At 36.0% G+C, this 16,409-nt stretch overlaps 1 protein-coding gene across 1 annotated transcript in view; it reads left to right on the top strand.

The window, feature by feature from the left end:
- LOC113894728 (sulfotransferase 1 family member D1-like) overlaps positions 1–6,630 on the top strand; it is a 37,691-nt gene extending 31,061 nt beyond the window's left edge. Inside the window, exons 6-7 of the mRNA XM_027545401.1 lie at positions 3,846–4,026; positions 6,358–6,630. Of these exons, the coding sequence (XP_027401202.1) occupies positions 3,846–4,026; positions 6,358–6,398 (222 nt within the window). The 3' untranslated portion in view covers positions 6,399–6,630. The remainder of the gene's footprint in view (positions 1–3,845; positions 4,027–6,357) is intronic.
- Positions 6,631–16,409: the final 9,779 nt, after the last annotated feature.

Here is a 16,409-nt window from a genome sequence, read left to right as displayed (position 1 = left end):
TCATCAATTCACTAAGATTATGGCTCTCTGTTTCAGTCTGGTTTAGAGCATCAAGAAGAACACTTCCTCAGTGGGTAGCAGGGCACAAGCTATTCGATCTGAATGCAACTCTTTCATTACATCTAACATGCTCTTCTAGGTCCAGTCCTGATGCATAGAGAAGGAAAGTCACAAGGAATACATTAAATGGATCTCTCCTCTTCATTATTGTCTCTTTCTCTTCCCTACCACTCCTTGGGCTGGAAACTGCACAGGTTTTTATTTTACTGTCCTCGTATACTCAGACTATCAAAATATCTATATAAGTGTGAGAGGTAGAAAGAATATCTTTTTTCTAATATAAGAGATTTCTCTGAGAGGTATATCTATTCGTTATTTTATCAAGATATAATTGACATATAATATTAGTTTCAGGTGTACAAAAGAATGATTCAATATCTGTCTACAGTATAAAATAACCACCACAATAAGTCTAATTGATATACATCACAACACAGAGTTATATATATATCTTTTCTTGTGATGAGACTTTTTAGATATACTCTCTCTGCAACTTTAAAACTTATAACAGAGTATTATTGAGTATGGTTAACCATTATTCCTAGCCTTAGAAAACTTTCAGCTTTTCACCTTTGAGTATGTTAGCTCTGGATTTATATGTGTCCTTAATTTTACTGATGTATGTTCCTTCTCTATTCCCTTTGTTGAGAGTTCTTAATCATAAATCTGTATTAAATTTTGTCAAATGATTTTTTCTGCATCTATTGAGATGATCATGTGATTTATATTCTTGATTTTGTTAATGTGATGTATCACATTGATTTGCAGATGTTGAAACATTTATGCATCCCCAGAATAAATCTCACTTGATTATAGCATCAGTTCAGTCCAGTTCAGTCACTCTGTCGTGTCCAACTCTTTGCGACCCCATAAACTGCAGCACGCCAGGCCTCTCTGTCCATCACCAACTCCTGGAGTTCACTCAAATGCACATCCATCGAGTAGGTAATGCCATCCAGCCATCTCATCCTCTGTCATCTCCTTTTCCTCCTGCCCCCAATCCCTCCAAGCATCAAAGTCTTTTCCAATATGTCAACTCTTTGCATGAGGTGGCCAAGAACAGGACTTTCAGCTTTAGCATCATTCCTTCCAAAGAACACCTAAGACTGATCTCCTTTAGAATTGACTGGTTGGATCTCCTTTCTGGGCAAGGGACTCACAAGAGTCTTCTCCAACACCACAGTTCTAAAGTATCAATTCTTCACAGTCCAACTCTCACATCCATACATGACTACTGGAAAAACCATAGCCTTGACTAGATGGACCTTTGTTGGCAAAGTAATGCCTCTGTTTTTGAATGTGCTCTCTAGGTTGGTCATAACTTTCCTTCCAAGGAGTAAGCGTCTTTTAATGTCATGGCTGCAATCACTATCTGCAGTGATTTCGGAGCCCATAAAAATAAAGTCAGCCACTGTTTCCACTGTTTCCCTATCTATTTCCCATGAAGTGATGGGACCGGATGCCATGATCTTGGTTTTCTGAATGTTGAGCTTTAAGCCAACTTTTTCACTCTCCACTTTCACTTTCATCAAGAGGCTTTTGAGTTCCTCTTCACTTTCTGCCATAAGGGTGGTGTCATCTGCATATCTGAGGTTATTGGTATTTCTCCCTGCAATCTTCATTCCAGCTTGTGTTTCTTCCAGCCCAGCGTCTCTCATGATGTACTCTGCATATAAGTTAAATAAGCCGGGTGACAATATACAGCCTTGACATACTCCTTTTCTTATTTGGAACCAGTCTGTTGTTCCATGTCCAGTTCTAACTGTTGCTTCCTGACCTGCATATAGGTTTCTCAAGAGGCAAGTCAGGTGGTCTGGTATTCCCATCTCTTTCCAAATTTTCCACAGTTTATTGTGATCCACACAGTCAAAGGCTTTGGCATAGTCAGTAAAGCAGATATAGATGTTTTTCTGGAACTCTCTTGCTTTTTCCATGATCCAGCAGATGTTGGCAATTTGATCTCTGGTTCCTCTGTCTTTTCTAAAACCAGCTTGAACATCTGGAAATTCACGGTTCATGTATTGCTGAAGCCTGGCTTGGAGAATTTTGAGCATTACTTTACCAGTGTGTGAGATGAGTGCAATTGTGCAGTAGTTTGAGCATTCTTTGACATTGCCTTTCTTTGGGATTGGAATGAAAACTGAACTTTTCCAGTCCTGTGGCCACTGCTGAGTTTTCCAAATTTGCTGGCATATTGAGTGCAGCACTTTCACAGCATCATCTTTCAGGATTTGAAATAGCTCAACTGGAATTCCATCACTTCCACTAGCTTTGTTCATAGTGAAGCTTTCTAAGGCCCACTTGACTTCATATTCCAGGATGTCTGGCTCTAGGTGAGTGATCACACCATCATGATTATCTTGGTTGTGAATATCTTTTTTGTACAGTTCTTCTGTGTATTCTTGCCACCTCTTCTTAACCCACTTCCAACAACACAAGAGTTGGCTCTACACATGAAAATCACCAGATGGTCAACACTGAAATCAGATTGATTATATTCTTTGCAGCCAAAGATGGAAAGCTCTATACAGTCAGCAAAAACAAGCCCAGGAGCTGACTGTGTTCAGATCATGAACTCCTTATTGCCAAATTCAGACTTAAATTGAAGAAAGTAGGGAAAATCACTAGACCATTCAGGTATAACCTAAATCAAATCCCTTATGATTATACAGTGGAAATGAGAAATAGATTTAAGGGACTAGATCTGATAGATAGAGTGCCTGATGAACTATGGATGGAGGTTCGTGACTGTACAGGAGACAGGGATCAAGATCATCCCCGTGGAAAAGAAATGCAAAAAAGCAAAATGGCTGTCTGGGGAGGCCTTACAAATAGCTGTGAAAAGAAGAGAAGTGAAAAGCAAAGGAGAAAAGGAAAGATATAAGCATCTGAATGCAGAGTTCCAAAGAATTGCAAGAAGAGATAAGAAAGCCTTCCTCAGCGATCAATGCAAAGAAATGAGGCAACCAACAGAATGGGAAAGACTAGAGATCTCTTCAAGAAAATTAGATATACCAAGGGAACATTTCATGCAAAGATGGGCTCCATAAAGGACAGAAATGGTATGATTATAGCATATGATCCTTTTAATGTGCTGTTGAATTTAGTTTGCCAGTATTTTGTTCATGTTTTTTGCACTGATATTCACCAGAGATATTGACTTGCAATTTTCATTTCTGATACTCTACTTGTCTAGCTTTGTTGTCTGGGTAAGGCAGGCTTCATAAAATGAGTTTGGAAGTATTCTCTTAGCTTCTACTTTTTGGAAGAGTTTGAGAAATATTCATATTAATTCTTCTTTAAATGCTTGGTGGAAATCTATTCTTAATATTAGATATGCTATAAAAAGAAGATAAAGGGGTTTTGAAAATTTCATCTTGTCATAATTATATCTTATCTTAATTATACCTTGCCATAATATCATAGGGCTTCCCTGGTGGCTCAGTCTGTAAAGAATCCACCTACAATGCAGGAGACCCAAGTTTGTTTTATCACCATCTATTATTCTACAGGATAATTCTACTTTTGAAAGTGAAAAGTTGAATATTGACCTTTTTTTTTTTCTCCATTTTTTGAAACAAATCTTACCTCTTCCTTTTAGCAGATGGTTGTCTGGTATAATCAAGAATAGGATTATACACTTGGGAAAGGAAATTGAAAAGGCCATATAAAACTATAAAAATATTTCCTCTGACACATTGATATGTGGATCCTTATAAAATGCATTGCTTACTTCATGACTAAATCTACCTGAAATAATCCTGTTTCTTTATAATATTTTTTAGGATCCAAAGTGTGAAATTCAGAAGTTATTAAAATTTCTAGATAAAGACCTTCCAGAAGAAACTGTGGATAAAATCCTCTATCATAGCTCCTTTGATATGATGAAGCAAAATCCTAGTGCAAATTATACCACTATGCCAAAATTTTGTATGGACCATTCTGTGTCTCCCTTCATGAGAAAAGGTAGCTTTATATACATTATATATTAGCTTCTATACAAATTGATAGTAATATTATGGACATTGTATGTAGGCAGATAAGAACAATATCAAAGTAAATGGGAAGAGATTAAGTATGTTGGGGAGAAAGTTTTATGAAAAAAATTATTAAAGGAAATAATTCATGGCAAAAATATTTATTATTATTGTAAGTCTAACATGTAAGACAAGCTTCCTAGTAAAAAATGTTTATTCAAGAATCTATGTGTTGATAAGTATAGATTTTGACATTCAATGATGTATCAGAAGGATAACTGTTATTTGTCTGAATTATCTAGATATTCTTCATATTCCCTAAAATTTTTGCTATGGTTGGTAACTAGCTTAAATAATGCTGGGAATAAATTAATGAAAAATGAAAGTGAAGTCGCTTAGTCATGTCCGACTCTTTGTGACCCCATGGACTGTAGCCTACCAGGCTCCTCTGTCCATGGGATTTTCAAGGCAAGAAAGAGTACTGGAGTGGGTTACCATGAAAGAAAATCCAATTCCTTGAGATTGTTTCTATGATTATGATAAATCATTGCATACTCAAGTATTGAACTGTAGTCAACATTTTGCACAAAATATTCCTTTACTGAATATATGTTGAGTTGAAGTGTGTGTGTGTGTGTGTGTGTGTGTGTGTGTATGGTTGGATGGCATCACCAACTCAACGGACACGAATGTGAGCAAAATCTGGAAGATGGTGAAGGACAGGGAAGCCCAGAATGCTGTAGTTGGACACGACTAAGTGAATGAACAAAATGTGTGTGTATGTCTTTGTCCTTATGATGAGATTGATAAATTCTGTTAGTTGCGTATGCATTAGTCATCTTTGCTAAAACAAACAACCCCAAGAATCTCAGTAGCTTAGGGATTTGTTTTTTGTTTAATATTGTTGTATGTTGGCCAACTGTGGCTGCAGCAATTTTGTTCATTTCTTTTTGACTCTGATTAGTTTTGTTTGACTCTCATGGGCTCTGCCTCTTATGTTTTCTCTTTCTGAAACCCAGACTGAAAGAGCTGCCCTTTTGTGAGCTATGCCCTCAAAAAAGAGAGAAAGATCAAGAAAGATGTTGGAAACTTGCCAGGCCCTTTAAAGTTTCTGTTCATATGTGCTATATACCACATACATTCAAATTCCTTTGGCCAAAGCATACAAAAAATCCCAGCCCAAAGTTAATGAGGCAAGGAGGAATCACACAACATGCTACAATGGACATAGGTGTAAAATCTTTTTACAGTGAAGAAGAGAGTAAATATTAATATAATCTAAGACAGTTTTGGAGGAACAGATGTTTTGATGAGAACCTGTAAAGGCACTATTAAAGGAAATTGTAATTATAATGCATCAGTACATTCTAGAGATATTTTTAGGAGGTTAGGAACTGTGCAATGGATAAGCCTTGCTGGGAATATCTGGATCTTGGCCAGGTATGATTTTGCCTCCCAGGGGATGTTTGACAACATTTGAAGTCATTGCTGGTGATCATGACTAGGGGTTCGCTGTTGGCTTCCAATGTATAGAGGCTAAGGATGGTGCTAAAACCTCCCACAATGCACAGGACAACCCCCACATCCTCCCCAGCAAAGAACTGGCTGACTTCAAATATCAACAGTGGAGATATACATAAATAAAATGTCAAGGTTAAGAAGTCTTAGGCCAGATTGATGGTTGTTTTGGCATGTTTTCTTCATTTTTTCTCTAAAACTGGGCTTCCAAATGTGTCTTCTTAATTGCCCTATGAAAATGACATTGTTTCTATCAGATATGCATTATAAATACTACTTCCTATTTCTTCCTTTAAGGTTTTAGATGTGGTTAGTATCAAGAAGATTGAAAGAACAATACAATAATAATGAAATAGATTTAATTACATTGAATATAGTAGTTTCTAAATCTTACTTGATCATAGAAACTTTTTAATAACTTTAGTAACTTTTTATCATTTTACACTGGAAAAGATAGTTTTAAAATGTCTGAAAAGCTTTCTGGTCCTTTATTAATCAAGCTCTTAAAATCAAAGAGTAAAGATTTTGAGACATTGGATTTTTCTCTCAGTGACATTTCCTGAAGCTATTCAACAAGTTATTTCTTTATATAAGATATTGGAAAAACCCACGGAGATTTTTGGAAAATTAGGAAGGTCTAAGAGTCTGGGAGTGGGAGTAGGAGGTGAAGAACAGAGTTATGGAGTAGATATGGCAGTATAAAGTTAGAGGTCTAAAAATACAAGCTAGTAATTAAGCTTAAAATTGATATTAGAAATTTTTAACATTAGTTTAAAATTTACCACCTCATCTTTCTTTTCAGGTGTTTCAGGAGACTGGAAAAATCAGTTTACTGTAGTCTAGTATGAAAGATTTGAAGAGGATTATGAAAAGAAAATGAAAGGGTCTACATTGCAATTTCATTCTGAGATCTAAGAAATACTTGCTCTTTTTCCAGCTGCTTTAGTTATGTGTAATGTTTTCCTATTTACTGACATTAGTGTTTTATAAGAGAATATTCAAAGAATTTCAGAGTTTGCATATGAAAGATCAACATTGTTTTATTATTTTAACTACCTTCTACAATGTTTTTATTATGCTTTATTATTCCTAAAGACTAAATAAAATTAAGTCTAAAAATTTATAATTGTACTTTTTTTTTTAAGTTTAAGGCCTGCATTGTTGGACTGGTAAGGAAGATATTTAACAAAATCTTCAAGATAGATGGATTAGACCCAAAATACCCTCTTAAGAAGGCATTATATTCTCTTCATTGTATGCTTAGAATGGTATCAGCATAATAAAATATCAATGACATTTTTGTGTATTTCCTTAGAGTGTTTACTGAATAGTTTATTAATCATGGTCTTCTACTCTTATAGTTTATACATTAATAATCTAAAAGTAATAAATAAACATATATTACCAAAGTATGTAATAATAATAATTCATTAGTTACTATCAGAGATAAAAATCAATAATGAGTCATCATAGTATTGCTGCATCGCTTCAGTCGTGTCCGACTCTGTGCGACCCCATGGACTGCAGCCTACCAGGCTTCTCCGTCCATGGGATTCTCCAGGCAAGAACACTGGATTGGGTTGTCATTTCCTTCTCCAATGCATGGAAGTGGAAAGTGAAAGTGAAGTCGCTCAGTCGTGTCTGACTCTTAGTGACCCCATGGACTGCAGCCTACCAGGCTCTTCTGTCCATTGGATTTTCCAGGCAAGAGTACTGGAGTAGGTTACCATTGCCTTCTCCCATCATAGTATAAAGCTCATTAATATTTATTAACTACTTCCTATGTATAAATAGGCCTTCCCTGGTGGTTTAGATGATAAAGAATTCACCTGCAATGCGGGAGAGACCTGGGTTTGATCCCTGGGTTGGGAAGATCCCTTGGAGGAGGGCATGGCAACCCACTCCAGTATTCTTGCCTGGAGAATTCCCAAGGACAGAGAAGCCTGGTGGGCTATAGTTCACAAGGTCACAAAGAGTTGGACTCTACTGAGTGACTAAACATATAAATAACATATATATGTATAAATAAAGTAACTTAGATATAACAAAGAATTCGAAGAACTTTAATCCAGACTTGGAATAAAAATAAAATACAGATAACTAATTGTAAGAAAGATTAACAAACATTTGGTCCTACTCAAAATGTCCATAAGACATTTGATCCTGTTCAAAAGATCCACAGGCACTTTTGATCTATGCCAAATGGTTTTGAATTTGACGAAATATAAAGTTGGCTCAGTTGGTAAAGAATCCATCTGTAATGCAGGAGACCTGGGTTCAATCTCTGAGTTGGGAAGATCCCCTGGAGAAGGAAACAACAACCCAATCCAATATTCTTGCCTGGGAAATCTAATGAACAGAGGACCCTGGTGGGCTATAGTCCATGGGGTCACAAGTGTCGGACATTATTTAGCAATTAAACCACCACTACCAAATATAAAGTAATTTTTGGCATGGTTCAAATGTCTACATGGACGTTTTGGAAAGGACCAAATATGCCCACTTTTAAAGGACCTTTTAGCATGGACCAAATGTCTAATAGATGTTTTAGACAAGACCAAATGTCTTGCAAAGGTAAGAAAACAAAAACCAGCCACAACACTAATAGCTGATGTTTATTGAGAACTTACTCTGTACCAAGTACTATGTTATACAATCTATATGACTTCACTTCAACTGATCTTCATTCAGTTCTTTAAAATAGGTATTCTAATTTTTCACAATTTTGCTAGTCAGTGGCAACGCACTCTAGGACTCTTGCCTGGAAAATCCCATGGACGGAGGAGCCTGTTGGGCTACAGTCCATGGGGTCGCAAAAAGTCGGACACGACTGAGCGATTAAACTAAACTAATCTTCAGAGAGTAATTATGTGGCCAGCCATACATGTCAAATATTCCCTAAAAGCATTTAGAGGGGATAGCTTAGTTTCTGGTTATTTAATCTTTTAAGTCTCAGTTATTCATTCTTATCCTCATATTGTCTCATGAACTTATCCTATATTCACCTTCCTTCATGCTCTCCAATTCTGCTGTTGCATGGTATTCATGCCTCATGATTCTCAGATAATTTAGATGAGAATACAATTACAAACATAACTGAAAATCTTCTCTGATATGGAAAAAACAGATGCTCTCAAATTTTGTTCTTTCTGAATATTTGATATATAATCTGGCAGTCTCCAAATCTTTCTGAACAATCACCATTGCAATAACATACTTTAGGCATACTCCAATAATATATACAAACCTATTTCTTTGTAAATTATATATTTTTGTATAAATATATTATGTATGCTGTGAAATAAACATATACATTAATTAAAAAGAGATAAATATAGAATAAAATAATCCAGAATATATTATTTATCTATTATACAAAGTACACTTACTATTACTAAAATAGTTTTAGAATAATTTAGAATGAGGAACAATGTGATTGAAATGGCTTTATGATTTTTAAAAATATTTTTGTATTTCTTTTTACAAATTTTTTAATTCGTGGAAAATTGCTTTATAAGGTTGTATTGGTTTCTGCTGTACAACAATGTGAGACAGATATAATTATATATGTTTTCTCCCTCTCAAGTCTTCCTTCCTCCCCACTCCCATCCCACCCATCTAAGTCATTCAAGAGAGCCAGGCTGGGCTCCCTCTGTTATATAGACACTTCCCACTAACTATCAGTTTTACACATGATAGTGTATATATGTCAATGCAACATTTTGATTTGAAAATATGCTTCTAAATTTAGATTATTTAAGTATTTTGCTTCAGTTACTGTAAAGGTGAAAAACATATGTTACTCAAACCATACGTTGAAAAGTAAAAAAAATGTAAATTTTTTCCCGTGCTTACCAAGTCATGTACTCAGCTTTCAATCTTACCTAACATTTAGGACAAATAAGCCTGGTGTGCTGCAGTCCATGAGATCTCAGAGTTGGACACGACTGAGCGACTGAACAACAGCGACCATTTAGGAAAAGCATTACGCTGGAATTTGGTAATAAATTTGTATCTTCATGCAGTATGAGGTGTCATTTATGTTGTATTTTTTTTAAATTTTATTTTATTTTTAAACTTTACAATATTGTATTAGTTTTGCCAAATATCAAAATGAATCCGCCACAGGTATACATGTGTTCCCCATCCTGAAACCTCCTCCATCCTCCCTCCCCATACCATCCCTCTGGGTCGTCCCAGTGCACTAGCCCCAAGCATCCAGTATTGTGCATCGAACCTGGACTGGCTTCTCATTTCATACATGATATTTTACATGTTTCAATGCCATTCTCCCAAATCTCCCCACCCTCTCCCTCTCCCATAGAGTCCATAAGACTGTTCTATACTTCAGTGTCTCTTTTGCTGTCTCATACACAGGGTTATTGTTACCATCTTTCTAAATTCCATATATATGCGTTATTATACTGTATTGGTGTTTTTCCTTCTGGCTTACTTCACTCTGTATAATAGGCTCCAGTTTCATCCACCTCATTAGAACTGATTCAAATGTATTCTTTTTAATGGCTGAGTAATACTCCATTGTGTATATGTACCACAGCTTTCTTACCCATTCATCTGCTGATGGACATCTAGGTTGCTTCCATGTCCTAGCTATTATAAACAGTGCTGCGATGAACACTGGGGTACACGTGTCTCTTTCCCTTCTGGTTTCCTCAGTGTGTATGCTCAGCAGTGGGATTGCTGGATCATAAGGCAGTTCTATTTCCAGTCTTTTAAGGACTCTCCACACTGTTCTCCATAGTGGCTGTACTAGTTTGCATTCCCACCAACAGTGTAAGAGGGTTCCCTTTTCTCCACACCCTCTCCAGCATTTATTATTTGTAGACTTTTGGATTGCAGCCATTCTGACTGGTGTGAATGGTACCTCATAGTGGTTTTGATTTGCATTTCTCTGATAATGAGTGATGTTGAGCATCTTTTAATGTGTTTGTTAGCCATCTGTATGTCTTCTTTGGAGAAATGTCTATTTAGTTCTTTGGCCCATTTTTTGATTGGGTCATTTATTTTTCTGGAGTTGAGCTGTAGGAGTTGCTTGTATATTTTTGAGATTGGTTGTTTGTCAGTTGCTTCATTTGCTATTATTTTCTCCCATTCTGAAGGCTGTCTTTTCACCTTGCTAATAGTTTCCTTTGATGTGCAGAAGCTTTTAAGGTTAATTAGGTCCCATTTGTTTATTTTTGCTTTTATTTCCAATATTCTGGGTGGTGGGTCATAGAGGGTCCTGCTGTGATGTATGTCAGAGAGTGTTTTGCCTATGTTCTCCTCTAGGAGCTTTATAGTTTCTGGTCTTACATTTAGATCTTTAATCCATTTTGAGTTTATTTTTGTGTATGGTGTTAGAAAGTGTTCTAGTTTCATTCTTTTACAAGTGGTTGACCAGATTTCCCAGCACCACTTGTTAAAGAGATTGTCTTTAATCCATTGTATATTCTTGCCTCCTTTGTCAAAGATAAGGTGTCCATATGTGTGTGGATTTATCTCTGGGCTTTCTATTTTGTTCCATTGATCTATATTTCTGTCTTTGTGCCAGTACCATACTGTCTTGATAACTGTGGCTTTGTAATAGAGCCTGAAGTCAGGTAGGTTGATTCCTCCAGTTCCATTCTTCTTTCTCAAGATCGCTTTGGCTATTCGAGGTTTTTTGTATTTCCATACAAATTGTAAAATTATTTGTTCTAGGTCTATGAAGAATACTGTTGGTAGCTTGATAGGGATTGCAATGAATCTATAAATTGCTTTGGGTAGTATACTCATTTTCACTATATTGATTCTTCCAATCCATGAACATGGTATATTTCTCCATCTATTAGTGTCCTCTTTGATTTCTTTCACCAGTGTTTTATAGTTTTCTATATATAGGTCTTTAGTTTCTTTAGGTAGATATATTCCTAAGTATTTTATTGTTTCTGTTGCAATGGTGAATGGAATTGTTTCCTTAATTTCTCTTTCTGTTTTCTCATTATTAGTGTATAGCAATGCAAGGGATTTCTGTGTGTTGATTTTATATCCTGCAACTTTACTATAGTCACTGATTAGTTCTAGTAATTTTCTAGGGGAGTCTTTAGGGTTTTCTATGTAGAGGATCATGTCATCTGCAAATAGTGAGAGTTTTACTTCTTCTTTTCCAATCTGGATTCCTTTTATTTCTTTTTCTGCTCTGATTGCTGTAGCCAAAACTTCCAAAACTATGTTGAATAGTAATGGTGAAAGTGGGCACCCTTGCCTTGTTCCTGATTTTAGAGGAAATGCTTTCAATTTTTCACCATTGAGGATAATGTTTGCTGTGGGTTTGTCATATATAGCTTTTATTATGTTGAGGTATGTTCCTTCTATTCCTGCTTTCTGGAGAGTTTTTATCATAAATGGATATTGAATTTTGTCAAAGGCTTTCTCTGCATCTATTGAGATAATCATATGGTTTTCATTTTTCAATTTGTTAATGTGGTGTTTTACATTGATTGATTTGTGGATATTGATGGATCCTTGCATCCCTGGGATAAAGCCCACTTGGTCATGGTGTATGATCTTTTTAATGTGTTGTTGGATTCTGATTGCTAGAATTTTGTTAAGGATTTTTGCACCTATGTTCATCAGTGATATTGGCCTGTAGTTTCCTTTTTTTGTGGGATCTTTGTCAGGTTTTGGTATTAGGGTGATGGTGGCCTCATAGAATGAGTTTGGAAGTTTACCTTCCTCTGCAATTTTCTGGAAGAGTTTGAGCAGGATAGGTGTTAGCTCTTCTCTAAATTTTTGGTAGAATTCAATTGTGAAGCCGTCCGGACCGGGGCTTTTGTTTGCTGGAAGATTTTTGATTACAGTTTCAATTTCCTTGCTTGTGATGGGTCTGTTAAGATTTTCTATTTCTTCCTGGTCCAGTTTTGGAAAGTTGTACTTTTCTAAGAATTTGTCCATTTCTTCCACGTTGTCCATTTTATTGGCATATAATTGTTGATAGTAGTCTCTTATGATCCTTTGTATTTCTGTGTTGTCTGTTGTGATCTCTCCATTTTCATTTCTAATTTTATTGATTTGATTTTTCTCCCTTTGTTTTTTGATGAGTCTGGCTAATGGTTTGTCAATTTTATTTATCCTTTCAAAGAACCGGCTTTTGGCTTTGTTGATTTTTGCTATGGTCTCTTTTGTTTCTTTTGCATTTATTTCTGCTCTAATTTTTAAGATTTCTTTCCTTCTACTAACCCTGGGGTTCTTCATTTCTTCCTTTTCTAGTTGCTTTAGGTGTAGAGTTAGGTTATTTATTTGACTTTTTTCTTGTTTCTTGAGGTGTGCCTGTATTGCTATGAACTTTCCCCTAGGACTGCTTTTACCGTGTCCCACAGGTTTTGGGTTGTTGTGTTTCATTTTCATTCGTTTCTATGCAAATTTTGATTTCTTTCTTGATTTCTTTCTGTGATTTGTTGGTTATTCAGCAGAGTGTTGTTCAGCTTCCATATGTTGGAATTTTTAATAGTTTTTCTCCTGTAGTTGAGATCTAATCTTAGTGCATTGTGGTCAGAAAAGATGCTTGGAATGTTTTCTATTTTTTTGAATTTACCAAGGCTAGCTTTATGGCCCAGGATGTGATCTATCCTGGAGAAGGTTCCATGTGCGCTTGAGAAAAAGGTGAAATTCATTGTTTTGGGATGAAATGTCCTATAGATATCAATTAGGTCTAACTGGTCTATTGTATCGTTTAAAGTTTGTGTTTCCTTGTTAATTTTCTGTTTAGTTGATCTATCCATAGGTGTGAGTGGGGTATTAAGGTCTCCCACTATTATTGTGTTATTGTTAATGTCTCCTTTCATACTTGTTAGCATTTGTCTTACAAACTGTGGTGCTCCCGTGTTGGGTGCATATATATTTATAACTGTTATATCTTCTTCTTGGATTGATCCTTTGATCATTATGTAGTGACAATCTTTGTCTCTTTTCACAGCCTTTGTTTTAAAGTCTATTTTATCTGATATGAGTATTGCTACTCCTGCTTTCTTTTGGTCCCTATTTGCATGGAAAATCTTTTTCCAGCCCTTCACTTTCAGTCTGTATGTGTCCCCTGTTTTGAGGTGGGTCTCTTGTAGACAACATATGTAGGGGTCTTGTTTTTGTATCCATTCAGCCAGTCTTTGTCTTTTGGTTGGGGCATTCAACCCATTTACGTTTAAGGTAATTACTGATAAGTATGATCCCGTTGCCATTTACTTTATTGTTTTGAGTTCGAATTTATACACCGTTTTTGTGTTTCCTGTCTAGAGAATATCCTTTAGTATTTGTTGGAGAGCTGGTTTGGTGGTGCAGAATTCTCTCAGCTTTTGCTTGTCTGAAAAGCTTTTGATTTCTCCTTCATACTTGAATGAGATCCTTGCTGGGTACAATAATCTGGGCTGGTACAATAATCTTTCATCATTTTAAGTATGTCTTGCCATTCCCTCCTGGCTTGAAGAGTTTCTATTGAAAGATCAGCTGTTATCCTTATGGGAATTCCCTTGTGTGTTATTTGTTGTTTTTCCCTTGCTGCTTTTAACATTTGTTCTTTGTGTTTGATCTTTGTTAATTTGATTAATATGTGTCTTGGGGTGTTTCACCTTGGGTTTATCCTGTTTGGGACTCTCTGGGTTTCTTGGACTTGGGCGATTATTTCCTTCCCCAGTTTAGGGAAGTTTTCCACTATTATCTCCTCAAGTATTTTCTCATGGTCTTTCTTTTTGTCTTCTTCTTCTGGAACCCCTATGATTTGAATGTTGTAGCATTTAATATTGTCCTGGAGGTCTCTGAGATTATCCTCATTTCTTTTAATTCGTTTTTCTTTTATCCTCTCTGATTCATTTATTTCTACCTTTCTATCTTCTAATTCACTAATCCTATCTTCTGCCTCTGTTATTCTACTATTTGTTGCCTCCAGAGTGTTTTTAATTTCATTTATTGCATTATTCATTATATATTGACTCTTTTTTATTTCTTCTAGGTCCTTGTTAAACCTTTCTTGCATCTTCTCAATCCTTGTCTCCAGGCTGTTTATCTGTGATTCCATTTTAATTTCAAGATTTTGGATCAATTTCACTATCATTATTCGGAATTCTTTATTAGGTAGATTCCCTATCTCTTCCTCTTTTGTTTGGTTTGGTGGGCATTTATCCTGTTCCTTTATCTGCTGGGTATTCCTCTGTCTCTTCATCTTGTTTAAATTGCTGAGTTTGGGGTGTCCTTTCTGTATTCTGGCAGTTTGTGGAGTTCTCTTTATTGTGGCATTTCCTCGCTGTGTGTGGGTTTGTACAGGTGGCTTGTCAAGGTTTCCTGGTTAGGGAAGCTTGTGTCGGTGTTCTGGTGGGTGGAGCTGTATTTCTTCTCTCTGGAGTGCAATGAAATGTCCAGTAATGAGTTATGAGATGTCTATGGTTTTGGGGTGACTTTGGGAAGCCTGTATCTTGAAGCTCAGGGCTGTGTTCCTTTGTTGCTGGAGAATTTTCTTGGTATGTCTTGCCCTGGAACTTGTTGGCCCTTGTGTGGTGCTTGGTTTCAGTGTCGGTATGGAGGCGTTTGATGAGCTCCTGTCAATTAATGTTCCTTGGAGTCAGGAGTTCCCTGGAGTCAGGGTTTGGACTTAAGCCTCCTGCTTCCAGTTATTCGTCTTATTTTTACAGTAGTTTCAAAACTTCTCCTTCTATACAGCACCATTGATAAAACATCTACATTAAAGATGAAAGGTTTCTCTACTGTGAGGGTCACTCAGAGAGGTTCACAGCATTACATGGAGAAGAGAAGAGGGAGGAGGGAGTTAGAGGTGACCCAAATGAGATGAGGTGGAATCAATAGTGGAGAGAGTGGGCTAGCCAGTAGTCACTTCCTTATGTGCACTCCACAACTGGACCACTCAGAGATGTTCACGGAGTTATACAGAGAAGAGAAGAAGGAGGAAGGAGACAGAGGTGGCCAGGAGGATAAAAGGGGGGAATGAAAAGGAGGGAGACAGATCCAGCCAGTAATCAGTTCCCTAAGTGTTCTCCACCATCTGGAACACACAGAAATTCACAGAGTTGGGTAGAGTAGAGAGGGGTTAGGGAGGAGACACAGGCGACCTGGTGGAGAAAAAGGAGAGTCCAAAGGGAGAGAGAGCAGTCAAGCCAGTAATCTCGCTCCCTAGTGAAAAATGGGTCCTGAAGATCGGGTTCTTAAAGGTACAAAATTGGTAACAAATACATAGAAGCAAAAATTAAAAATTTAGAGTAGAATTTGGAATTTCAAGAATACAATGTTAAAGAAAAGAAGAAGGAAAAGAAAGGGAGAAAAAACGAACAAAGAAAAACATACAAGGTCACAAAAATTATAAAGAAAATACCGGTACAAAATTGATAACTAATACCAAAAAGCAAAAATTAAAAATCTAAAGTAGAGTTTGGAATTTCAAAAATACAATATTAAAAAAAAGGAAGAAGAAAAATAAAGAGAGAAAACAAACAAACAAACAAACAAAAACAAACAATGTCACAAAAATTATAAAGAAAATACAAGTACAAAATTGATATCAATACCAAAAAGCATAAACTAAAAATCTAGAGTAGAGTTTGGAATTTCAGATATACAATGTTATATAAAAGAAGAAGAGAAAGAAACAGAGAAAAAAAAAGTCACAGAAATTATAAAAAAACCTATAGGTACAAAATTGATAACATATACCAAAAAGCTAAAATTAAAAATCTAGAGTAGAGTTTGGAATTTCAAAAATACAATGTTAAAGAAAAGAAGAAAAAAAAAAAAAAACAAGGTCAAAAATTATAAAATATATATATATGAAGTTTGCTGAAGAAGAAAAAAATAGGGTCTTTTTTTTTTTTTGCAAAG

Source organism: Bos indicus x Bos taurus, chromosome 6 (assembly GCF_003369695.1).
Source record: "Bos indicus x Bos taurus breed Angus x Brahman F1 hybrid chromosome 6, Bos_hybrid_MaternalHap_v2.0, whole genome shotgun sequence".
NCBI lineage: Eukaryota > Metazoa > Chordata > Mammalia > Artiodactyla > Bovidae > Bos > Bos indicus x Bos taurus.
The sequence above is the reverse complement of the archived record's forward strand: the minus strand, read 5'-3'. Positions and strand labels throughout refer to the sequence as shown.